The 27569-nt window shown below is 36.5% G+C and overlaps 2 protein-coding genes across 3 annotated transcripts in view; one reads left to right on the top strand and one right to left on the bottom strand.

The window, feature by feature from the left end:
- LOC136773509 (lachesin-like) overlaps positions 1 to 27569 on the top strand; it is a 111771-nt gene that overhangs the window by 5937 nt on the left and 78265 nt on the right. For both annotated transcript variants that reach the window (XM_066727242.1, XM_066727241.1), the window contains exon 2: positions 4948 to 5073. In XM_066727242.1, the coding sequence (XP_066583339.1) occupies positions 4983 to 5073 (91 nt within the window). In that variant the 5' untranslated portion in view covers positions 4948 to 4982. The remainder of the gene's footprint in view (positions 1 to 4947; positions 5074 to 27569) is intronic.
- On the bottom strand, positions 14610 to 21506 carry LOC136773975 (uncharacterized). Its single transcript, XM_066727999.1, has 6 exons — positions 21322 to 21506; positions 19314 to 19570; positions 18402 to 18674; positions 17782 to 17915; positions 17531 to 17696; positions 14610 to 16338 (listed from the first exon to the last, which is right to left on the bottom strand). The coding sequence occupies exons 2-6, from the start codon at positions 19566 to 19568 to the stop codon at positions 15943 to 15945; spliced, it is 1224 nt and encodes a 407-aa protein (XP_066584096.1). The 5' UTR covers positions 19569 to 19570; positions 21322 to 21506; the 3' UTR covers positions 14610 to 15942.

Here is a 27569-nt window from a genome sequence, read left to right as displayed (position 1 = left end):
CGTCACGAAACGCCTGCTTCCAGCATTTTACATCGCTTGTATACAGAGAAAAGCGGACAAAGTGAACTGTATAATTTCGCTGTGGAGGAATGACGCTCTGATTGCAGTTTTGGGTGCAGCTGCGCGTTTCGCTTTTACGACTATATACGTATATATACGTTCGGTTCACACAGTTTTGCTTTAACGCTCGCACGGTTATCGTCTAATTTTCGCCAAAATTCTTTCAGCCCGAATAGGCATGGTCCGGCTTTTCCCTGCCCTAATTTTTTTATCCGATTCTCGTTGAATACTCCGTCAATTTTCATTTGTTGCCTTCCACGGTTTTCCATCACCCGATCGCCACTATTCTTTAAATCCCTTTTTTTTCATTTCGTCCTCATCACTGACAAATTCATTTCATCCAATTGCGGCTTATGCGCGCTCTAGAAATTATTTTCATTTGAAAGAACTCAGTTTTTCGCAAATGAAACCGCTAGTTCTCACCGCTCGGTAGCACGGCTTGTTTTATTTTCCAATTTTAGCGCACCAATTGCGTAGCCCGGCTTGTGCACGAATCTCTCCCTATGACTGGTCAATTTCTTTTATTGCTTGCCGAATTTTTTTATATACCACTGGGTCTCGCCATAAGTACACACTGCTATATCGATTTCAGCCAACTCACTTTTCATGGCTCAATCCCTTCTATCGTCTTTATTTCTCCCCTTTTTTCCTTTCTCTCTCTCTCTCTCTCATTTGCCTATTCTATTTCGAACCAATGCACTCCGTCCGATGAAAGCATGACTTATTGATTTTTTTGGTACAGTGGCAGTTTTCCCCTAGTCAATTTACTTTCTTTTCTCATTACGCTATCTCATGTACTGTTTCTGCATACTCTAGCTCCGGCGTGAATTCCCCATGAGTAGCAGCAATACGGACTTGCTTACAGTTTTCAGATTTGCGCAGCCCTCTCTTGTTTGAATATTTCATAAAAATATTCTTCAAAGCGCTCAGTCATCGTTTATTCAGGGTTTCGTGAATTCATCGAGGCACTACATTTCGGTCTTATATGTATTGTGTTTCACCGAGCCGCATAGCAAACTCCTTTCCCGCGCGTACAATGGTTGAAAACAAGCAAAAAAACCACACCAAGGACTTTTCTAGGAAAAATGTCAAAGCTGCAGCGGGAAGAGTTTAATTGAAATGTCAGAATGAATCGGAATGGAAAAGTGTGGATTATTCTGGAATTATCTGTAAATTGTGAGATGAAATAAAGCACTTGGGAAATTGATAGTATGGTGATGCAGGTGCGCTAGAGGAAAATGCAGGGAGGAATAAGGAAGGCGAGTCTGGAAAAAATCTTTATGCAAGCTGTGTCAATCCAATCAGCCGCGTAACTTGTAAAATGAAGATCGATAAGCGTTACCTGCAGCAAGACTGTGCGAACTATTCTTCTGGCGAAGGAATAAAGTTTTCTAACTTCTAGCGGAGCTGCAAGTTTTCTTTGTATAAACCGATAACATTACAGTTGGCGAAAGGTGCAGGACCTTCGTTGAACGTCGTTGGCACCATCGAACACACCGACAACTTTTATCGGAATTAAATAAACTGAAAGACGTCTTGTCCCGAGGGTCCCGTGCGAAATACCTGGAATAACGAACCAAATAATTATATACTCTGCATATTAATCCAAATTAACTCTTATTTCCATAACACGTATCTTACTGAACAGTAAAAACTTGGACGTAGATCGATATAAGGAGGAGAAGACACGTACACGCGTACCCATCGCATACCGTAGAGTAAGCATGGCTGTATCAGAAAGATGACAGAACACGAAAATTCGGTATAAAGCTGGTGTACCATAAAAATCGAGAGAGAAATATTTAAATTGACTCGTCAATTTTATTCCCACTTCACAAAAGATAGGCAATTTTTCATGCATGGACGCGGAAAAGCTTTTATCAAAATTAGTGGCGACGAAACGTAAACTTGATTTTCTAACTCACCTACCAAATCAAGAATTGTGTAAATGGTGGTGATTTCATCTCATTTGGCTCGTTTGTGAAAGCAGTACGAGGGAAGAAGTTGAAAATTTTTTTAAAAGTGTATGATGAGAAGAACAAATGAGAATAAAGAGAGTGGAGGAAAGCGAGCGACACTGAATTGAATAATAAGAAAATACAGTGATGAGAGAATAACACAAAAATGGGAGAGACGGGGTAATATAGATGAAGAGAAAGAGATATAAAGATGGAGAGCGTTGTCTATTTCGAATCCTCACTCTATTTACTGCTGGTGTAGCGTGTATACTATTTCCACGCTTGTACACAATAGGAGAGAATATATATTTGCGCGATAAATCGCTCCATGTGAACTCGCAGTTTCACCCCTCTAACACCTATCCTTTCGTCTCTCTCTCTCTCTCTCTCTCTATTTCTTCCCGGTATTCCATACATACAGTCTCCCTTTTCTCGCGTAGTAGATCTGCCAGTATATATAGTTGGTGTTGGTCGCACCACCGGTCACGGAGTGTATTTCGATATAGTTTCACTCGTATTTTACAAAGTTTCTCAGCGTGTCTCATCAGACGAGACTTTTTTGGTCCAACTCTGCTATCACCCGATGAGACAAGACGGTTCCATTCCATACTTCACTTTTCAGTCTCTTCGAGTGCTCGCTATAATTATACGCTCAACTGTGCAATTCCTAAAATATCAATAACAATTACTTTTAGCACGGTAACCGAATATGCGCCAAATATACGCTTGGTCAATCGCGTTTGAGCGGATTGGGACATATGATTAAACTCGTGTCACGAGGACTAATAAAAACGGAAACGGGCTTCGATAACCGAGGGACTTTGTTAAAACGATATTCAGACGTGCGATTTGTTGAGATGGCGTTATGGAACTCTGATAAGGATTCGTTTGGTAGATCGGAAATTAATATATTTTGCGGTGGAGGCAAAAGCGAAACGGCGGATGTAGGACGTCGGATGGAAAAGGAGCTGGTGAAATTTAAAATAGATTTTCTCTCGCGCGAGAAATAGCGAAATTCTTCTCCGGAGGCTTATCTAGGCTAAGGAGAACCTCCAAGAACGATCGAGACTTGCAAAGTAGCCATTGCAGGAGGAGGAATAAGGGGAGGAAGGGGTGAGAGAGTGCAAATTAACAAATGTCAGCCCTAGGATCAAACTGGCTCAGCCGTAGCGATTGTACGGATTAAAACGGAGTTGATATTACCGTATCAAATATGGAAATAATCATTACACGCTCATGCTCATTAACGTCTAATTCCACCAGCGCACTGATTGAAAAGCTTTTAGCTGATCCAAATAAACCACAATTATTGTCCTCGACGCCATCATTACTATATACATAAATAGAATGTCTGAAAATTCAGTTCATTTTATTCCAACCTCCCTCAAATTTCCTGTGTTTGGAAATTAAGATTATAAAAATAAAGTGCACAGTGCGTGCTGGTTAATAGTTTAATCTTAATTGAATAATGAAATGCTTTGTTTCCACATACGCACCTATTAGTTATTATTGTTATATGTTGTTGGTATATATAGAGGATGTAAATCGTGTAAAACAGAACGCGAGGGATGGAGAAGGTGTAGTATATGTGGAAGGTGGACAGTGAGCGAGCGAGGAGAGGAGAAGTGCACGAATTTGAAGCAAGTTCATGTGTGTATACAGATGGAAGTTGTGGTGATTTCTAAGATATATTGGCAGAGGGACAAGAGGGGTGTCGAAAGGGATCTGAAGGGGAATTGAGAGGAGCCTTGCGGGAATGGAGGACATTCGAGAAGACAGAACGGAGTTCTACATTTCAGAAACCACTAGCTTCAGCCACTACCTCTGTCACCGATCTTTCTAGACTTTCCGCCAGGAGAGAGGATCTCTGAGAATGAAGAGACGCCAAATAAGAGCGACCTTGCTGTGATTTAGCGTAAATGCTGCTCCCAATAAGGGACAGCTCTGCGCGAAATCGCCCCTATTACATAAACCTTTATCTTTTCTCAAAAGCTTTCCCTCAACTTAACATCAGATGTCTCTATTTATTTATATTTGATTCTCCGCGATTCGACGTTTCCTGATTTGATCCGATACGTAGGAGAAGTAAACCCTCGTAGAGACGATGTTCCTGAATAAAACATTCGAATAAACATCCAAAAAGGCATCGAATAAAATTTATCGTCAAACTTTTTAAGCAATGCGATTATAGTGGAAGAAACATGAAAAGGCTGTAATATATGAGAGGTTTCTGAATGGATTTTTTATTTTTTTTTAGAGAAAATCGAACCGTCGAAGAATATATGATGGTTAAATTTTATTTCATCATTTCTTTTTCTTCTGCATAGAATGACGAGAAGAATTCATGGCATAGAGCAGCAATCTTGTAACAGTTAAGGCAGTATCGTTCGCTATAATGCAATTGCTTTTAATGTTATGCCCACGGGTAATAACCACGCGTATGACCCGTCTTGGGATTTTAAAGGTGCACATCGGCCTTTTGAAAGTTATACCCATAGAGGACGCTACCGGTAAAAACGTAAACTTCGCAGGAGCATCTTTGTGCGTCAGAGAAAAGAGGATATTGAACGTATAGCCATAACGAAGGTCCACCATATCCGCCCGCCGCGCGCCACTCATCTCTTTTTTCCTTACGTTTCTATTATACTACCTTTTTCAGATTACTTTGATAATCGATCTTTGTAAACTTAATTAAAGTCGCCAACTTCGGCTATTTCGCCATACGCTTGTTAAATATAAGGCGATAGGTAGTACTACATCCCACTTTTTCTACTGTTTGCATAAAGATTGAAAATTTTGTATAAAGTAGAGGTATATATACTGGCTGGAGTAAAAACAAGTGGAAAAGTATTTTTATAATAGCAATAAGGAATACTGATGGAGAAAAATGAGGATAACGTCGTTGAAATAAAATTTCTTTTATTTTCAGATTTTTCCATGGAATACGGGCGTTGAATATTCACTATGAAGTTTTTTCGAATCATTCTGGCACTCTTAGGAGGCACGCAAGTGCTACAAGCCCATCCTTCTGCCTTCCCAACAGTGAAAAGTGCAAGTAAGTCTCACCATGTTATGTTTAGCACTCTGTCTAAACAATCTTTTTTCTTCAGTCTCGTCGTTGTTTAAAATTAGGTCAATACTATTTTAAACGCTATTCACAGTTCGGCACACTTTTCATTCATCGTCGTCGACTGTAAATTAGAGTAATGAAAATATGTTCTCACCCATTACCACTAAGTGTATTTTGATTCGGTAAATTTCGCGTAATTGACTGTTCCTATCCAACACCGAAAGCTCGTATAGTATTTTATTCGGGACGTCGCAATGAATAATGCGATGCTTCATCAATTTCTACTGAAACTGAAAATTCTCATTTACCTCTTTTAATTGTATTATTTCGCATTTATTATACTACAGTATTTATTTAATTACAAGCCATGAGAGATACTACATAACTATACGAATCGTACAAATGAAATACTTTATAAAATGCTGTATAACTTGTTAAAACTAATATGAAGAGTAAAGAACAATTTTGTTTCGCTGGTAAATTAAAAAAGTAAAGAATAAATTTAATAATATTTCAATCGATGAATATAATACTGTAGCATGTTTGGAAAATCACTGCGCTGCGGAAGTTCGATAGTAAAAATATATAGAGATAACGTTCATCTATTTGTGTAATGGTATGATCATTTGTGGAAATATTGCTGCTGCAAATGCGTACGTTGTATCTACCAAAGTACTATAACGTTAAGGCTGCTCAAAACCAATGAATTCTCGATGGAAACTAATAGTCCAATTACTTAGAAAAGGAAACTACTTTAAAATTTAAAGCGGAATTCCACTAGCTAATGGCGAATATAATATCAGAAAGAAATATGACTGAATAGGAGGGGCGATAAAAGGGAGAGGGATTGGTTTTGAATGGGGTTATATTTTTGATAAGTTAGAGTGTGGAATAGTGACAGCCGATTGCGATTGGATGCCGTTTGCCATTTCGCCTTTGGAATTTCGGTCCCGTCTAACTAGATGCGATGGAATTCCTAGTTTTCGCGTGTTAACGGAGTCTCAGGAAATTGTGCCGGGTCTAGGTGAACGGTTCAAAGGGCATCATGCTGTAATTAATTATTACTGCTATAAGGAGAGCGATAAACCCGAAGCGTTGTACCATTCTCACTGTATAGAGGCGAAGGGATGCTGTTCGCGGTCTAAACACAAATGCAAATAGAGAACCCCCAAATACGTTTTGCACGTAAATATAGCATTGCTGTGAGTGAAAAGGTCTCTGCATTCAGTCTTCTTCAATATTTTGCTTTTAATTATTTTTGCAGATTTTCTAGTTGGAATTATTGATAATTAAGAGACTCGGTCAATTATAATTTTTCAGCTACAGCTGCACTTTGTGCCATTTTAATCTCTCCTAGAGTCTTTTAGTGATGCTTGTATCATGATGCTATACACATCATTTTTAATATATTTCATTCATACAGCAGCTTTAGAAGCTCTTTTTATCAAATATCCAGTCGTCTATTATAGTGGATAGGAGGAATGCAGTAGAAGGATGGGAAATATCTTTGATACGAGTATATACTGGTTTAATTTTTTTCTAAGTGAAAGGCTTGTGTACGTGAAAAGTACCGTTAACCGATGAGAGGAAAAAGCTTTGATTTTTCAAGATTCACAAAAGTTTTTTCATCCCTGGCGTCTATCATGGGTTTGCAGTATCAAGGGGTTATTAAATTTTCCGTCGTATATTTTTGTACGTAGAGTGTGGAAAGAGAGCGTGCGCGAGCGAACGTGAGAGAGAGAGAGAGAGAGAGAGAAAGTGAAGGAGAGGGGTTAGCTAGCGGAGAGGTAGGAGAGTTTTACGTTGCGATATATAGATTGACCCTTTATAAGGTATTGGAGTTGAGCTATCTCGTAGATAGCGAGCGTTCCCTTCCTTTCGATCGATTTATCACACGCTCGACGACAGTACAACGAGATATTGCTCGTTCCCCTTTTTTCCTCTTTCTCCACCTTCTTCAGCGCCTTCATTTTTCCTACCCTTACCGCGCTGCATACCTTCCCCCTGTGCAGCCCGGATTATACGCGATGGCGTGTATAATGCGGCCTGTAGCGCCGCCATGACCCCAATATCTGCTCGCTCTCTGCCTTATAGTATACCCTCGCCACCGTGGATCTCTGGCTAAAAACTAAGATTACTATGCAATGCAATCAGCGCCGCGTATTCCGAGCTTCTTTCAGATTAAAACCCAGTCCAGGATTACTAGTCGAAGCTATTGTTTTGCTGGGACACGCTGGGATTGTGACTACTGTGCACACGCGAACGCTACAAGAAACCTCGTACCGCCTATTCTCCTCGCTTGAAACAGGCAAATCCCACCTGCTACCGAGCAATCTACCTGCTTAAAGTCGACCTCTGCTTAACGGTAAGCTCCCTTTTAAATTCAAAATTCACTTCAATTGTTTATCCAATCAAGGCAATAGTCCAGGGAATTCACCGAATAATCCGTTAGTTTGTTTGCTGCCGGAAAACCATTATGGTCAAAGGGAGAATATAATTCGTATTTGTGCAAAGCTTCCCATATTATTCTTTGTTTAGTGCACTCTGCTTTACAAGAGAGAGAGAGAGAGAGAGAGAGAATATGGAAGATAATAACCGCTGATTAAAGTAAATTTCATACACCGATAGGGATGAAAGATTCATGGCAAATATTGATTATATGCTCGAAAATATTCAGAGTCGATTAGTCCAAAGGGGGGGAATTCATTGAATTTTTTTCTTACGTTGGGGTGTAAGCGAAGATAACCGCAAAATGCTCAATATGACTTAGTCCAGCAGTTTGTGTATGTAAGCTAAAAGTTAGATTGTGTAATTGAGATGCCGTTAAGAAGTCTTAGGGATTTAAGATCGAGTTTGTCGCGCAAAACATGGAAATAACTTTAATGCGACGATAGGAGAGGGGCAATAGAGGGAGGAAGTACGTAATAACTCCGTGGAACAATTTCAAACTTTATTCGTGCCAGCCCTGACCCCGGCTGCAGCCCTTGTGAAAATACGTCCAACCCCCTCTGGCCCTGCTTGATATTTTACTATCACGAATGTGAAAGCTCGAGTGCACGTGACGAAATCAAGTTGCAAAACTCATTAACTTTTGTTCCGGCATTATATGGTCGCGCTTATTCCGCGAAATGCCTACGAGACTCAACGCTGGATATGAACTTGCTAAGTGAGTCATTCTTTTGTCACGCGCTAACGACTGCATATCTTAAAATTAATGGTCATTTTATTCAAACGAAGCCACAGGATTTCCTTGGACCACGTCACATCTCGTATTCGGATTGTCTGCGACAATGGACGACATTAATCATTTCCATGGCAACTTGGGCTCTCTATCGGATCTTGGTAGACTCCAGGAATAGGAAAAAAATCTTCCTGCTCAGCAGCCCCTTCGTTCTGCAGAGAAACAGTATACAGAGTGGAGCAAAAAAGCCTGCTTTTACAAATAACATTTAGTAGCTTTATATTTATTATTACTACTATGTAGGAATCTATATCAAATAGTCATATATTGGCAGTATTGGTTTAACACTGGATGGACCTTTCATATTTCCTGCCTTATAATCAATTTTACCCGATTTCAAGTGTTTAAGAGAAAATTGGTTTTAAAGTTGTACGTAGATGTTGCGTTATGCTAAAAGTTAAAGTAGAGACTATAGAGTACTCTAATAAACCAACTAAGTTCAAATTTGAAAATATGATCTTAGCATTGAGGACGATTTAATCTTGTAAGTGTCGTCAGATGCAGAATACGAAGAGACTTATTTCTGCACTAAGGAGGTGTGAGGAATTAGATATAATTTTAGCGGTGCGAAATGTGAGAAAAGGCTCAGTCGATACATGGACAGATCGAGAGTGTGGCCAGGCGTGATGCAGGCTAATGCATAAACAATGTGCCGTTTATCCGCGTTTGGGGATGCACCCCAATGAATAATAAACTATCCAACAGACATGCGAATGGATAGACCAGATCTGCTACCAAGTACGACAATAGTGGGTGGGGGATTATCGAGAAAAAATCTATATATGTGTGTGTGTGTGTGTGTGCACATAAAATTGTCTAATCCTTCAAGCCATCACTTGTAAACCAAGTTAATATTTACGAATATTTTTTTTTATAATAGATCTTTCGAAAATTTTCGGTTAATTTGATTCAATCTGGTATACAATCATTGGAAACAGATTGGAGAGAAATATTTGTTATTGTTCATTAGAATTTAATAAGCAATAATTGCAAAGTATCTGTAAGAAAATAATTAATGTGTGATCACAGTTATTTTCTAAAAACGTGTAAAGTTTAAAAGATTTAAATTTTTAAATAGTTGTTTCAAGTTAGTGAAACGACTGATTATGAGAAACCTGTTGGAATAGAAGAACCGAAACAAATAACTTTCAGCACAAAAAACTAGAGTTTACTGGAAATATAAGTGATTATTAGTGTGTTCCCGCAGACCAAGTTAAAACGTTTGGCAAATAAGCAGTTCACTGTGGTACAAACTAGGTGAAACAAGGGAGTTCGACAAAAACGCTTCCGATGCATACCTCGCTAACGATAAATTCATCCCATTTACCCATAACAAAGTACAAAATTAAAAAGATAAGTTTCATTTTCCTAATTTCCGCTACTCTACTTAACTATTAAAAACATTTTTCATTAACTTGTTAAACTGAAAGTTGTAAATTAAAATTCCGAATCTTTCTCTTCTCTCGTTATATCTCTATAAAAACTCTATATTAAAAGCTAATATTTATTCAAAATATGATTATTCAGCCATTTTAAAAAAAAGTATACATAAACCATTTATACTAGAGAGAAAAACACAAAATTATAAGTATGGTGCTTATGTGATTCTGTGTCGAGCTGTGTATAGAAGAAATGTAAGAGAATTGTTTGCATTCTAGAAGAAACTATTTACTCCAATTATATCTCATTTAGCTTATTTAGGTTTGGTTAGCATAGTACTAGAAGCAGAGTATCTTTTGATAGTGTAATCTATGCTATGTTTTAAATTGTAAAATTTTATCAGGTTAACATACAATGGAAGTGAGAAAGACAATTTAATTGTTTTTCTTATCTCCCCTTCTCTTTTTTTATCTTATTTGTCTTGCTCTCCGTGTAATCTTCTTCCACGAGTTTTTTTCTTCAAGCTCGTGCTCTATTGTAGAAATAGCCAGAGCACCGACTTAGTGTTGCAGGATTGCAAATTAAATAAATCGCGCGGCACGAGTGGCTGGGAATTAGAGAGGAAAAAAGTATTCTTTTTTCGCGTAAAGAAGACAGGGGTGCATAAAAAGGCTCGAAAGAAGATGAAAGGGGAGAAAAAAGTGGGCAGTAGAAAGGGTAGAGAGAGAAAAGAGTTTTTTTTTAATACAAGAAAACGGTAATCTTTTAGGCAGCGTTAGCGGTTGCGGGATATTATTACTAGAAAGTAAACACAAATGTATAGCCTGCACATTTTGTGTGTATACCTGTATAAGATGCGATCTGTAATAAATATTTAGCTTTTACATTTATTTCGAATTGTACGCCTTCGTGCACACTGTCAACGACCTGCTTGTTTCTTAACAGTGTAATTCACCTCGGTACCCCTTCCTCTCACTCGCTAACCCTTGCTAAGATTAAATTTCACTCTGCATGAAAAGAAACCTATTTATCTTTAGAAACAATTTTTATGTTGAAACGATACTTTATTCTTCATTTATAATTAATTCTCGGCATCGCCAGGCCCTTGTTCCTCTTGGTTTTCTCTTTTCCATGTTTAGTATTTGTCCGAAGTATATATGTATATCTCGTAGATTTTGCACTGGAATAAATATGAGAAAAAGTTTCAATGAGGAGTGCAAATAATTAGTTTGGAATTATATCAGGTCGTTTCAAAGAAAGATGGCGAAGTAAATTTCGAAATTCCAGGAGACTTAGGCAGATCGTTAATATATCTTCAAGACTGGCGTGGCATCTCAGCGATAGGGAAACGAAAGTGAGGGTGCAGTTAAGGAAAGCTGAAGGATATTAAGGGGATGGGCGACAAGGTGCAAAGTACGCGCGCGAGCCTGGAGAAATGCTGGCTTTTAAATTAATTTCGTAAAGCACCATCGTATACAGCATCAACGAGCTGTTTGTCCTTTCGCCGTGTAATACTTTCGTGTCCACCTGCTCCACCCCCCTCCCCCTCACCGGCAAATCCCACTAACATTCCTGGGTCTCTTTTGAAACAGCCCTAAGTTGCATCCCCCCCCCCCCCCCCCCGCTGTTGGAGCAGATCCAATTGCGAATTGAATCGTTTGTAACTGTTGAACGTGAATTATGGCGTTTATTTATTCAACCTCTGCCAATACCACCCGATCCACCTCTCTACCTCGTCGCGTTATTATCGCTGTCCCCGATGCTAGTTGTTCCTGCTGTGTGTAACGACGTTGATTCCGCTCTGATTATAATCAAGGCTGATTTCGGTCAACAGTGAAATTACAAGATTGGGAATTCTAATATTCCGAATTCCCTGGGAAATAGTGTATAAGTATAATCAGTTCAGAATATTGAATGTAAATTGGTAATTTGAGCGTGACCCGGAGAAATCATAGGAAAAATCGATCTGCCAGACGATTCGAGTAACTAGATATACATCGATGATATCATTTTATTAGTCATCCGATCCAAACTCACTTATTCATATCATAAAATATTAGTTAGCTGAACGAATATTATTTTCGATCATACCGAAAGCTCTCTTGATTATTCATTCATCGTTATACGCAATTTGTGTTTCGTTAATTTTTATTTGGTATTTTTCCTACATATTTCACGACGTGGTTAAATGAACATGTTTTTCCTATATTGCACATGAGAGTAGTATTGAAAGCTCCCACTCACTCTGCGAATTTTCGTAAGTTACGATGAATAAACTCGGAAGTGTTGTTAATAATTATACTTGCAGCGGTTTCGCTGTTTTTCCCTTTTTCATTTGCTGTAGCTATTTGTAAATAACTGTCGGAATCGGTGGGTGTGAAGTAATCAGTATTTCGGTGCTAACGGCAAAGCTAAACATTTTCAGACCCCAACAATCACGACTAGTTACGGGTAGGAGCAATTTGAACATCTGCTTTGAGTCGACCAACCTTAACGTCAGATATTACCATTGCACACACAGCACGTACATGCGTACCCTTGCACGCGCTTGTCCCCACACAAATTATGTAGCACACGGTCGAATCTTTGTGCAAAGGACAAATAAGGAGGTTGCTCGATAAAGAATTTTTTCAGTTTTTTTTTTGCGGCGAAGGAATTTTCAATTAGTTTCGCCTTTTGTTTTGTACCATCGATCTATTTATTCCGCTACAATTTCAGTACGCGCGTTGCAAAAAATGGAATAAATGAAAAAGAACTTAATGGAAAATTATAATAATGCACTTACCAAACACTGAAATCTGCTTATGATTAGCACGGAATACGATCTAGTTAAAAGTTACAATGGATCATGAAAATTTTAATAAGGTTATATTAGTGTATGCTATAATTTAGTTAGAGCGTAGAAAATTGTCGCTTCTTTATAGAAAATATTACTAGGTATACAGTACTCAAATATTGCAGGTAATGAGAATTAAATTGCAGCGCTAATTTTAAGTAGTGGGATTTATCCGCTCGGTAGAAGGTTCTAAGTTTCATAATTTTCAGTTAATAGTCTGAGTAAAATTTGCTTTATCGCTGTAAGTTTTTGTCTCGTAAGAAAGCGTATTTCTGTTTCTTGTTCAATATTCAATTCAATAAATTTCAATTGAAAGGATTAATCAACCGGAAGGTTTGTGCAATTGCTAAACACTCTTTCGTTGAAGGACAGGTAATCGATAGAGCTTTCTTGGCTCTCTCCAATCTTTTTTGCCTTTCGTCACTCTTTAATCAGAGGCATCAGCCAGGCAGTAAGGAACGAGCGCTCCAGATTAATCGCGGCGTCGAAACTAGAAAGCGCGAGCTGAATTAGGAAAAAGGAGAAAAGAAGGAGGGGAAAATTCAAAGAGCAAGAGTATAGGTAGTTGTTGAAAGTAGCTGAGAAATTGCCGCCTATCCTTCTTTGCGTGTTACCATAATTCATTAAGAAAATAAATATAAGTGCGTTAATGCTTCTCTATATACTCTTCTAAGCTGTAAATAATTAAGAATTCGTTTAAAACGGACTAAATAAAAAAAAATATTTCATATTTGAGGTCAATCGAACAAGCTAGACTTTTACGATGTGCTGGTTGCACTTTTATATGTCTCACCCAGACCGAGGAGCATTCAGTGAGAAAATTTATATGACCTTGTTTATATACGGATATAAAGGCGCGATTTTTCTTACGAGGGTTGACAAAGTTTCTGGTGTGCTAAACAATGACTTGACCCAGAGGTAAAATTGCTAGAGAATTCCGCTGGTTTCCGAAAATTTAAATCTTGCGGAGTGAAAGAGAAACACGCTGGTATCGCCCGAGAACATTTTTTTCCTCCAGTTTTCGAGTATTTTTTGCCGAAAGCATGCAGCGTACTAAGATACGAGATGGCGCATAGCGGGAAGTGCATCGTATAATTTCCCTGGGTGGCACGCGGAAATACTGACTCAAGAAGTTGCTAGACAAAGGGGGAGGAGGTGTATGAAGTCGAACGTGGAAGAGCGAGAAAGGAATGGAGGCAGCTCAAGCCTATCCAAACGAAGAGGAACAATGGTCATAAACAAGCCTGTGTAACGTTCTAATGCAATTTTCTCTTATTTTAACCCCATTTCAACCCTCAGCTATAACCTAGTAAGTGTAATATCTCGAAGAGCGCGTGTGCTCTCTCTTTATCTCCCGTTCACCATCATTTTATTGCTCACGCTTTACGCGATTCTGCAGTGTATATTTATGTATTTTTCTTCAATTTCCATTGTTTATTAACTCTCAATAGTACGGTAGCAGTTGGTATATTTCTTTATCTTTATAACATAGACATCATTTTGCTATAAACGATTTTGCATTTGATAAATGACGTTTGCAAAGCTTTATTTACTTTCTTGCTAGGCTTTATGTATTTTTTATTAGTTTTAAAATAGTATATTTATCCATTTGACTCGTTCACATTTTGCCTAATTTTGTTGTAACTTAGTATAAATTATTAGTTTAATTCATGTTCGGGAGTAGATTTATACATACGCACAGTCTTCTTAGATGACGCAAGCTAAGTTGCGGCGTGTACAAAGTAGAAGAGCAGCTTAGCCCATGTGGTCAGATTAATAGAGGGTTATTTAGGAATCAGAGATAACAATCCTACTGATTAATCCGATCATTTGTTTCATGCCACTTTCATGTGTGCAGAGATGAGATAAACGCGCACTAAAGCCAATACACAGGTTCTGTTGAATTGAAAATCAAAATTATACTATTACAAATGATTTGATTATATTTATCAACTATAGTCACTATTTAGGTACTTCGTTGTTGGAAGAATCAAAGACAATACGTAGTTTTAAAATAAATAAGGGCTAAATAACTAAATGAAAAACTGAAAACATTTTCAACAATTCTTTTAAAACTTATATGTGTGTATTCTTTATTTTTTTCTTTTTTCGTAATATTTTTGACGTAGTATACATTATTAGTCGATTTATTCCTTAAAGTGACGTATGGGTATTTGACACGTATATAGTGAAATTTGTGTATAGTAGCCCATTATGCTACATTAAAAATGTCATAGATAATTCATTACCTTTATATAAATTTATTTTTTTTAACCTTTAAGCTGTGTGTGTGTGTGTGTGTGTGTACCGATAAAGCCACTATAATGGCTTTGCAGTAATCTCGGTAATGTATTAACTGCATATGTGTGTGCGTTGTTTATATTTATACAAATCTTTGAGAAAAAAGAACCATTATTTCTATGAAAAAATGTTGGCAGTCTAAAGGTTAAAGTAGTCATAAAAAAGTTAATTAATTTTCTAGTAAATAGATGTACCTCATACCTATATCAGCATAGAAATTGCAATATCCTTAGGTGTATTAAACACCTAGTATATTGTTTATGTAATTTTAATAAAGTGTGCACACTTTAAGGGTTAAAAAATACCAAATGTTTTGTCTGTAATATGACAATGTTTTATGTTGAAATTGATCTAAAATAATAATATTTTCTTTCCAATTGAGTCAATCGAAAATGAATTTGATGAAAAATTAAAATTTTGTATATAAATAATATTAATAACATAAAATTCTGGATTATTATTGAAGCAATGCTGCGATTAGATTTTATAATGCAGGAAATTATCAAACGTGTATATAAAGCAATATGCACAATGTAATCTATTCAAAATTGTTCTATTCTTTGTTTGTTCTAGTTGCGGTTACTTTTATTAGATCAAAAATATCTCTCTAAGATGTTACTTGTATTTTTTCGTTATTCGGATTATCTACGCTAGGATAAATCACAAATTCGATCGACAATGCTGTATAACAATATATAACTTTATGACGAAGAAGTTGTCGAAAAGTTTGACGAGCTATCTATTTTGTACATTCAAGCAGTTCGTGCAGCTCCGACTTTTCGTAATTGCAATTTTCAATCAATAATTTTAATCTATCATCCGAGGCTCGGGGCTTCTTAAACTCTCTTGTGAAACTCTCCTCGCGTCCAGGGAAACATAAAACTTGCCAAAATCCCTTTATATCCTAAGAAATGAAGACAAAATATTTTTGCGAGCCTTTGGAATGTCAAACATGGACTTGCTTCACAACGAATAGCTCCTTAATGTTATTTCCCGCAAGCTTTTGTGACGATGCTGAAAAGTGGAATAGACATTTCGATATTTTCATTATATTCGTACATTTGAAGCTCCTAAAATTTTAAAGAAACGAAATGCGTTAATCCAAGAGGCCCAGTTGGTCAAAACCGGAAATCCTTTTGGTGAATACAGTGCGGAAGGCTTTTGATTGCAAACCAGGATTGGTATAAGTGCCATTTTCCATCATTTCGCCGAGATCCTTGGCTTCGCTCTTGTCGACTAGAACGATAGGGAGTATAGTGAAGGTAGCGATCATTCCTAGTGTAGCTCTTTTGCGCATTTGTTTGTGAATTTCATCGAGGGTAGGAGGTGTAGTCGTGCAATTCAACTGCTTCATGGTGCTGATCAAGGTCTTGTGGTACTCTTGCATGAGGTGTTCCTTGTGGTCTGAATACACCTTCGGCGAAGGACTGGTGTTGAAAAAGTATTGCAGGTCAATAGCTGGCGAGCCATAAAACGGCAACTGGAAATCCACCTGCAACATCGCTCCCGTCACGATCGATCCAAAGACATTGAATTGGAAATGAAATCCATGCAGGCAAGGAAGAAAACTCGTGTTTAGGAAGTCATCGATAGAGGAGCGAGGGTAGGGACAGGCTTCGTCTCACCTGGGTGCGGTGGAATCGAATTTATTGCATTATTCATATTGCATGACATTCCGTGGCTGACTGACTCTTTGTCACAACCCCTTCCTACCATTTCTTTCATCTATCCCTGCAACCGTATCAACCCCTAGAATCTCGCGAAATGGATGTGGTGGAGTCGCAATTTTAACACACGTATCCTCTTTCACACCCCCTCCCCTCCCCCCATTTTCTGGCAAATCCGTGAAAACCGATTTATTTGCTTGTCTTCATGCATAACACTTTAGCAAGATGGATATTTCTCCTGTATTCCAGATCTTGGATAGAATGTAAGAATGAAAATTGCCTCTATCGACTTTCATCGAAAATATCTATATTCTAACAGAAATGTCTGATCTTATGTTTCCTCCAATCAATAAAGATTACTCGCGATAAATCAACTGTTTCTACAATAATGTGTCAATGAGCAATTATTTGCTAAATGAAAAAAGGAACTTTTCTTTGCACGATCATCTTGTAATAGAGCGAAGATTGTATTGCTACCATATTAAAGGCTATTGTCATCGCCTGAGTTGGCAGCAGCGAGGTGGTAAGATAATAGGATTCGTTTTTAACAAGTATGAAAGTTTATACGTAATTTCGGAGAGATATAAGCGGGCAGATGAAACTTTGAAACTTTCCACTTGGTCTCTGTGTTTCTCTCTCATCTCATAATTATCATACTCTGATGTATAATTATGTTCATCGAAAGTGAAAAGTGGGGAAAGAGAAAAGTGAAGCATTCGACGCTTGAAAAGTTTGGAAGGGTCGAGTAGAAAAGGATGAGAAATCATTAAAATCTTTATAAATAATGATCGATGTAATAAATAGAAAATAGTAAATCACGCATATATGCAGCATAATGAATTTTATGGAATTTAAAATGGCATAATTTCTGGATGAAATTATTAATTCGGAAAGCATGTACAGGCTTAGAGGTGGATTGAATGAAATTAATTTATCTGTTATATATGGATGTCGTTTAATGTAGCATTTATGGTTGTGTAAGGTGAACGCTTTGTGGTAACACGGCAATGTACTCACGAAAATATGATCGATCGGCTTTCCATCATCGCTGTATCGGAAGAGCATGTTGTTCACCCAAAAGTCTCCGTGATTGATCACATTAAATTCGTCTTCTGAGACAGTCACATTTTCGCATCCTTTTAGGTAAATGTTGTCTGCCATTTTTATTAATTTCCTTGAATATCTATCAGAGTGAAATAAAACATATGTACTCTTTGCATTATATAATAGGTTTCTCTATTATTTAAGAGCTATTTCGTATTTTTTACTTTGGATCCAGTTCAGGCCATTTGGAAATTTCTGTCGACAGTAATTTGACATTTTCGATGAAATACTTTCGCATCTCAGGTGGATGTTTTTCGGAATATATACCAATATTGTAGACTTCCTTCAGTTTTGGCTCCTGGAATCATAAAAAAGTTCTCCTTTGAGGAACTCGGTGGCCTGTTTGCCTTCAGGTAATTCCTATGATACCGATCGTCGGAGTGCATATACGAGAAATTTGTTCGCAAATTCGCTTCCAGACTTCGAAACACGTGCGGCAATAAAGGATAATAAAGGATATTGAACTTTGGTTATTCCGTGCCAGACAGCATCTCTGGATTTCCCCCTCTTGGTCTCGCAGTTTCGAACTTGTTTCACGTGTATACAAAATTGACGTACTTTATGATAATTACCAAAAGCTACGTACAAAATTTGGACGTATATTGTTGTAATTAGTTAAAATATTATGCAACACCATATTGCACTCGAGCGTATAAAATATGTTCTAATAAGCTAAAGCGTCAGTATAGCAAACTTACGGTAGTCTAAATACACAGAATTAAACATTCTAGCCATATCGACATTTTGGATATTTACGCGGAAGAAGAAACAAAAATTATTTTACCTTCTCGAGGACAGCTACTGTGCTGGCATGGAATCTCGCTAAGTTTTTGATGGCAAGTAAACAGTGAGTCAAGTCAAGTCCAGAGGTACGCTCAGCCATGCAGTATCCAAGGGGAGCTAGATCTTCCAGCACTAGCAACACAGGTTCTTCTCTTTGAATATATAAGGCACGTGAACTCAACCGTATGCCGGTAGGGGCCAATAGTTCATTCATCTTCACCAAAGTTGAGGTCATCATATGCATTTCGTTCTCAAATATACCAGATTTTGAAATCTAGAAACAATTACTTTACAGATAATGCTAATTATAAGCTCGGTTGCATTATTGAACTACAATATAGTATCATAATTATAATTGCAAGGTTATATGCTGTAGTTTTACCTTTAATGACCATTACGTGAATAGTGACGGCCAGAGAACCAACGATATTGTGAATATGCTATTATAGTTAAAGAGTATAATAAATAAAATTATTGTGTAAATGTATATGAAAACAGGTTATACTGTTAAATTTATATGTTATGCTTTGTTTTAAATGTTACTTTTATTGTAAAAAAAAAAAGAAAACGATTGATATTTTATTGTACAAAACCTATCAATAGACACGGTAGTGTCTCGACGACATAAGTATATATATGTACATGCATATGCTGTCGAAACACTACCTTTTCTTATGCAACAAGATTGGACGTCCCAACCTCAAAAATTTTGTTCAATCATTTTGTCTATATGAGTTTAGAGGTTTCATGATTTGGTAACAGTTTGCAAAATTTTGATGCATATTATAAATCATAAATGACTGAATATTCATTATCTTTCTTTATATACACATAAAATATCGTTTGCCATCTTATACAAAGTATTTTATTTTATTATTTGAGAGCAGATATGATCGAATAGAGTCGAACTCACCAAATCTTTTCTTATTCCCTCCTCCATGGGTGCTATTTTAATAATGATCGAAATTTTATCCTTGATCATCTTTTTTCCCTGCTGATGTGAGAATTCCACGGTTACCCTGAGCATATCGCTAGTGTAGTTGTCGCCCTTGCTTGTTGCAGGCTTCACAAATATATCGATCACACGGATCGTCTCATCAGCTTCCGACTTTCTTAGGACCCTCTCGACGAAATCCTTGTTCAGCCAGTCCGGTTTCCCCAGGGCCATTTCTGGAATTGGAATCGGAATTGGAGAATTTCCTCGACAAATCATTGTTCTTCTCGCGATGTCGGGAAACGCGGGAAACGATCCTTTACGCTAACTTATTGTTCGCACCAAGATTTATCGCGGTTTCTTTTCTTTCCCTCAAACCCCTTCTACGTGCCATTTTACTTTTCCTTAGTCGATATTCACGGCGAATGTTCCTGAAGCCGGGAAGAGCACTGTTTCAATTAGAGGAGTAATCGAGCGAGACTCCAAACTACCTTTTTCCCCGGGCCTTTTCTCACTAAAACTCACTAAATTCGCCCGGACAGAATATTCAATCATATTACAACGATTATTGGTATAACGAGACCACAATATCAAAGCTATATATTAAACAGTCTTTTCTATATATAAATATAAATGCAGGGGCTCTCAAATAACCGCGCAGATTATTATTTTGAACCACGAAAAAAACATATGTTTGCAAACTCTATACGTTCATTCTATGCATAATTTTTCAATTACTGCATTATTAATCAAAACTATTAATAGTTGAGTTTAAAAGTTTCTGGTGCATAACATTTAATGATCTTGGTATATATAGGAACCAAAAAATAAAAATCGCTTTAATTTAGCAAAATGGTTTTAAAAGTCTAGAGTTACGTGTCGGGTAGGATTAATAGATAAAGGAGCGTGTCAATGCGGTGGTTATTGTTCGAGCAATGTTAGGAAATCTATTTCTCTCGATAGATCTTCATTCAATGTCAAGGAACGATTCTTTATACGCCAATTCATTGTTCGCAACGAGATTTATTGCGGCTTCTTTTTTCCATGGCACTTCTCCTGACCCCTCACTCACTCACACGACTAACACGCGCACTCGGAAACACATACGTGCACTCATACGAGATCTCAATTTTTTTAGTTTTATTCCCAACATATTGAGAATTATATAGATGTTACTTTTTCGAATCTAATCGACGATACCATTTTCATCACTGTGTATTTGACAGTCTCTGTGCACATAGGATGGTTTACAATATGAAGAAAAGTTTAAAATAAATAACCAGTTGTATTCTAGCGTAAACGCCATACAGAGACTCACATATTAAATTTTTTAAATAAAAACGATTCACATTTTGACATTTACTACTATATACTTTTTCCATCGAGAGAACATCACCAGTTATTGATTGTATTTCGCTTTTCAATACGCAGATCACCTCTGATTAGTTATATAATAGTTGATTAAACTGTGTGATATTGATAAACTAAGCTAATTTTGAGAAGTATTCAGTTCACCTGTGCGAGACAACGATATTCTCTTACTGGACCAAGTGTAAAATGTAAAGCCACTGTTTTGTTTTTGTTTGCTATTATGCAGATAAATAATTCTAGTTGAAACCACAAATAAACCTTTATATCTATATTATTTTCTCTCCTTATTCTGTGTGAAGATTTTTTCAAAATGATGTGAGATGATTCAATAAACACTGAAACTCTGGTTATTAAACAATATGGCCTACTATTGAATTTCACTGATCATTCCACATTTTAGTGAGTGTTAAAGCAGATAACGTTATTGCATCACTCAATACGACGACGATGTTTTATTGGAAGCCGATTATAATATAGTAGCTACAATTAAATTCTCGTATTATTAGCATTGATCGTGGAGGCAATTTGGCAAATGGGGAAAAATCGGTAACGCGTTTCACGAAATGATATTGCTGAACCAGATTAGTTTTGATATCCAATGCAATCTGGCACTGACCTGTGGATAATGAAAATTTGAAAATTGGTAGAAGATTCGATTAAGGCAGACGCTCGTATAGTAGCTGGTAACCTGTTAATAAAGCACGCGGAAAAGGAACTGATACTTTATTCACTTTCCATTCTTTATATACGATGTAGAAAAACTCTCCCAAAACGCGTATTTCCGGAGCTCGAGAGTGCAGATAACTGACAGTAGCGCTTGACGACACGTTTAATCATCAATGTCTTCCACAACGATACGTCCATTCCAGCGCTACGTCACAATACCAAGCGTTGTGCCTATTATTTTGAACCGAGTATAGCAACAGCAAATGCTGAAAGTGTATCGTACAATGTCCGATCTTTTTCACAGATTCCAGTCGTAATCAGACTTACGTGAATCATAAAGTATGTATCTACCGTGTGAAAGTAAATCGTTCTTCAAGGATTTTCAGTCTGGTCTCATTATCGTTAATGTAATACTTTGAATCCAATTACTGCAGATAATATCCATCTTTTCTTTATTTTCAATCAATGAAAATTAGTCCGGAATTATTTCTCATCACATCGATTATGAAATTTGATTATTAATTTATTAAAAACTGATCGAAAATATATGTGAATTGAATAATCTCGGATTTATTGTTTCTTACTATATTTGCGTAATTTTAACACAGTTATAGTATTTATTGAAAATATAGATATTTTTGTTCAAAGTATCCACAGACGTCTTTCGCGATCGCTATAGGAATCGTGTAGCAAATACAATGATAGCGAAGTAGCCATGTGTAACTATATACGTATTTATATAAAGTGCCACCCTAAAAAGTGCGAAAATTGATCGATAGTTTGACTGATATAGTATATACTAACACATTCTCGTCTCATTGTCAGTTTGTTGGTATCCACAGTCCCTATTGCGTGGTATAAATTTTTATTAATTTTATAAACTGATTTTGCCAATTACACATGACAAACTATAAACTGATCAAATTTTTAATCCCTATCCCCTTTTCGATTATATTCTTGTTTTATTTCATTGATTAAGTTTGGAGTACGCGATAAGCCTGAAGATGTTTGATGTAACCGCCTTATCAATTTTGATTTTTAAATACTTTAAGAATAAAATTTGAAAAATACTATATTTATTTAGATTCGTCTTATCTTCCAATTTTATGATTAAATTCCTTGTCGAATATGTTTCATATATTTGGAGAACGTTACCAAATATTTCATATTATTTCGACATAATGAGAAATGATTACTTCTCATTACACGAATGATGTAAATTAAAGGGTGCATTTAGTAAATTGGACAGTAGTAAAAGAAAAAGAAAACTCACTTTTAAAATAAGCGTGCGACCAGAATGTTGTTCAGCAGAGATGAGAATGGCATTTAACTTGCCAATTTAAACTTGGCAAAGAGGAGATCGTGGCGTAGGTTACGCAATGTTACTTCATATGTGTACGTATGTATGTAAAGGAACACTGAGGTTGAAGTAAGTCCATTATGAGATATTATGATCGAGTGAGTAGACTAGAAGTTTTATAACACGTGCGCAAGTCATTCTTGACTATTACGTTATTATTAGTGCGATTGACCAAAGATCATATAACTTCGGGCAATTACGAGAAAAATTCTTGAAATGAACAGAAAAGTCTTTTTATTTGCCTCAAAGCCTAACGTCATGTCATTTTCATCCTGCCGTCTACGCGGTGCTTGTATCTTTAAACCAGTTTTTATGACTATGTTGATTGTCTACTGTGATTTTCCTATGCATTATCTATAAACCTTTCGTCACTCATTTTTAGATTAATTGTTAGTGCTTATAATTTGTAAAATTTTGAAAAACCTTTTCCGTGTTTACATAGATAATAAAGGTACATATATGCTGATATTTAATCTTGAAAACCTGTCATAAACTAAGAAAAAATTTACTTTGATCAATGAAATATTACTTGACTTAAAACAAGATAGTTTTGTGTAATAGCTAGGTTTGCATATATAAATATTTAATAAAAATAATGAATTCCAACTTCTGAAATTAGTGTACTAGCTTTTGTGTGTGTGCTAAAAGAAAATATATATTCATATTACATCTATGAAATAACATGTATCATTAACTAATTTTAAAAAATTTATTTGTAATAAAAGCAAATAATACGTACATTAAAGAGTGACTAGATGCTTTCAAATGCTTCGATCCCTGTCTAATTCATGCTATACGCGTCTCGTCTATTTTTACTATGATAATTTAACAGTTTCCTTTTCATTTCGCGAAAGAATAATATTTATCAAATGTTTTTTATCCTTGTACCTATACGTTTATTTTTACTTTTTGGAGTCCACTCTGAGTTAGCTGTGGCTCGTCGGTGCTTATTCGATGAAATTTTCAAGCAAAATCGTATCTATACGACCTTGGTTTCAGTTAGTTAAATGAAATCTAAACTATGATCTATCTGTGATAAGCATGCGAATTTTAAAGGTTAGTATTTATCAGTTAAGAAGTTATGTATTATTGTAAATATAGGGGGAGGCGATTAAAAACGTTTAAAGCGAATGCTGGACCTCAGTAGGCTGATAATATATATATATATATATATATATAGTAAGAATTTTTAAAATATTCTCAAGATAATTTTATAACTGCAGGTATTTTCTAAACATACAGAAGAAACTAATGCACTACCTATCTATCATAATTGAAATTATATAAAAGCATTTATAATCTATACACCTATAGTTGCATGCGTTATATGTAGTTAGAGTTGAGGATTTTATTCACGCGGGCGCTGTTACAAATGTTATATAAAAGCAAGGCTACACAATCGCATGGAAACTTGAAAAACTTTGATTATATCATAACTATACAGTCTTTAAAACATACAAACCTATTATTTTATTCTAAAAAGATTCAATGGCAAAAGTAACTGAGAATTATTTCTTTTTTTCAAGTTTTTTGCAACAATGCCCAATCATCTTTAATTATAATTTAATGATATTACAAGTGATTAATCAAAATCTTTGTACACGAACGACGCGCATTGTACGTGTTTCTTTGAGCAAGCGTTTTCGGTGAGATACTGCACTTATAAATGACATACTCCAAATATTACTGCATTTTAGCCCTGACATGCATAAATGGCGAATATTAGATATTGATCGGAACCTTTCAATTTTTATAGATACTAGAAAATGTGTCTTATTTACATTGCTACATTTCGTAAAAAGTATTCGGGACGTTTGAAGTTGAAATTCAAAACGGCTATATAAACAATTTGTTAATTTTTAACTGCATCGCTTGTGTAAAATTTATGTTAATCTCGTTAGTAAATTAGTCGATGCAGTGAATACCGGTTGTGGCGCGATTGGTTGGTAATTTCTGAATTGTCTTCCAACAAGTTTTGGCATTCAAATATCAATATAAGTTCCGTTAAGTCGTCACAAAACGCGGACTATTGCAAGCACTCAAACTGAATGCAGTCGTTACGTGGCTCACCCTCTACTTCGTATCCCATTCGCCCCTTCTCCCCACATCTCTTTACCTCATCACATTCCACTCCGCCCCCAACCCCAGCCCCTTCTTTTCTCGAGGCACTTGTTCCACCGAACTCTCTTCTCATTCGCTCCTCGCTTGCGACAATTCAATGGCTACCGAGGCAAAAGAGGCTAAAACATACGCGCAGTTATCTCCCTGCTGTACTCTTTCCCTCGTTTGTCCTCTACCGTATAGCTTCTCTTTATCACACTTTTTCCCATCTCCTCCCTCCATCCTTCGCTCGACTCTTATTCATGAATATTACGCATTACTCCTTCAATATTCGATAATTTCACTTAACGTCGATAAATAAGTTAATAACAATTTACATCGAACATTCCAACTTTTAATACAATCAGCTATCAAAGTTCAATAGCCCATTTTAAGTTCTTCGATCAATAATTTATTCATCCTTGGGTTTACGCGAGGAGAGAATCGCTTTATTCACGATGGATAATCGTAATAATCATTTATAATCATAAGACGTTTTTTGCGTGGTTTGAATATCTCGAAAATGAAAGAGCAAAGAAGTTGAGGGGTAAAACCTGAAGAAGTATGATAGGACACTGTGAAAATTCTCCAAGTGGTAGTTTTTCCCCTGCTCTTCTTCTCCTTCGTTCTCACACACGATCCTTTATTTAAAGATCACGCCCTTGTTCGTTATTATAGCTGCGCCCTCCTTCAGGAAGTAAATCCAATCACCTTGTGCTGCTCCTGTAAAATTTCCAGTCAGCGCTGCTGAGAGAATGGAGAGACTGGTTCATTTTCGAAGCTAGTCAGCTTCACGTGGAAGCTTCGCAATTTCCTTTATCTTTCTTATGGAAAACATATCTCACCCCGATAATCGTCATCTGATAATGTCTTTTTCATCTTAAAGGTTTAAAGCCCAGCTGTGGCTTTTCAACCTACAAATATGTTGACAAGTCGCTAAAAGCTATATATCTATATGCTCTATATATTTCCCTCTAACAAAATCCTTTTTCACTTTAACTTGTAAAATTAAACAGGCATAAATTTTAGAACCATATTCTTCACAGCTATTATTTAAAAATGTATCTCTCTCTATATTATAAAAGTTCTTTAACTCAAAGAACCTTTTTAAATTTTGCTTTTCACTTTAATTGGTAATCTAGATGCGCTTAGAGAAATGATGAAGAAATAATAATCTGATATGAAATAATAAACGATGCGCTTGGATATTGATTGGACAATGGACCATTAATAATGAAGGAATGCTGGTATCGTTATTGCTCGTATTTTGAAGATTGAGTTCATCAGAGAATGTTGATATAAAAAGCGTAAAGTAGGGAGGAGGGGCATAAATAGAAGAGGGAGAGTAAAGGAAGAAAGCGCTGAACGAGCACTCGACGCTTTTAAGAGGCCAGCGAAATCGTGTTTGTAATGACTCTTCCACGGCTGAAGTGGTCGAAGGTGGTTGGTGAGGGTGGTACCGGTGCCATCTGGGTTATCGAAAGGCGATAAGGCAACGGTGCTCATCCAATTATTATCAATGAACGCCAGTACTAAGGGTCGTTCTGTACCGACCAATTTTTACACCTTGGCGAAAATGATCGTTAGGTTCATTATAATCGACTCGTCCTCACTAATTTCTCATTAATATCATCTTTGTCGAATTTTAGTCAAATGTGGCCTACCTCATCTGCAAATTATTATGTAATTGCTATACATGGAATAATAAAATAATTCTACCTCTATTGTTACTCTAACAAATGTAATTTAAGGATTCATATCAAAGGTTCATGAATCGCGCATAAATGCAGAGAATTAAGTGGAATTAAGAGAATATGTTACTCCAGTAGTGTATTCGAATCATCCTGATTTTTTCTGATATTTTTTGCCGACCATATTTCAGTAATATTCGACTTCAATGTTTGTAGATTATATACACGGGCTATATTGTAGAACGTATATAGTCAAACACAATCGATCGACGTAGAGTGTAATATTGTAAAAATGTGCAATGAGACGAATAAAGAACTATTGAACTTATTTTTTAAAACCTCTTAGAAGTGGTATGCAAAATTTCAGTTTGCATAACCGAATGAATATTTGCAAGTAATCCAGTTAATGTGAACAAAATATGTCCAGTTTGTCGGTTACACTAAGAGGAGCGCGGTGAGAGGGGAGGCACCGTTCTTCGCCCTTACAGATGACTATATGGAATTTCCTTAATTTGACCGTTTTATATAATATATATATAGAGAGAGAGAGAGAAATATCAAGGAATACGATATTATTTGCAGACAGTAAAATATAGATATCTTTTGGATGGAATACGTGTTTGGGATTCACGGGACCACATTGTATACGAACAAATTTATTGGAATGGACCTAAATAAACGCCGGATCGTTATCAAGCTGGAAAGTCGAATCACGCACCGGTTGGCCCGATCGCAAAATCCCAATTCATGATCCCGGAAATGGCCGTCGATCGTAGATAGAGCCGGGAAATCTCAAATTAGGACGCTTTTTGCTGGCCCAATCGCGATCGCTTAATTCTCGTAAAGTTCGCAAGTACATACATATTAATAAAAGAGAATGGAGAGGTCCTGCCATATTTATCGATCAGCATGCAGTAATATACATCTCTAATGCTAAGCATTTAAATTTTATTGAATTGCTTTTATCGTACATTAGTCATTTAATGAATGTATTATTATTTGTTTAACCTATTAGCGAGTTGGCATAAAATTTGGTAAATGTTTATT

Source organism: Prorops nasuta, unplaced genomic scaffold, assembly GCF_024137725.1.
Source record: "Prorops nasuta isolate Cenicafe-Biocafe unplaced genomic scaffold, Cenicafe_Pnas_1.2 PNAS00005, whole genome shotgun sequence".
Lineage (NCBI taxonomy): Eukaryota > Metazoa > Arthropoda > Insecta > Hymenoptera > Bethylidae > Prorops > Prorops nasuta.
Note: the sequence above shows the minus strand (reverse complement) of the source record. Positions and strands in the feature narration are given on the sequence as shown.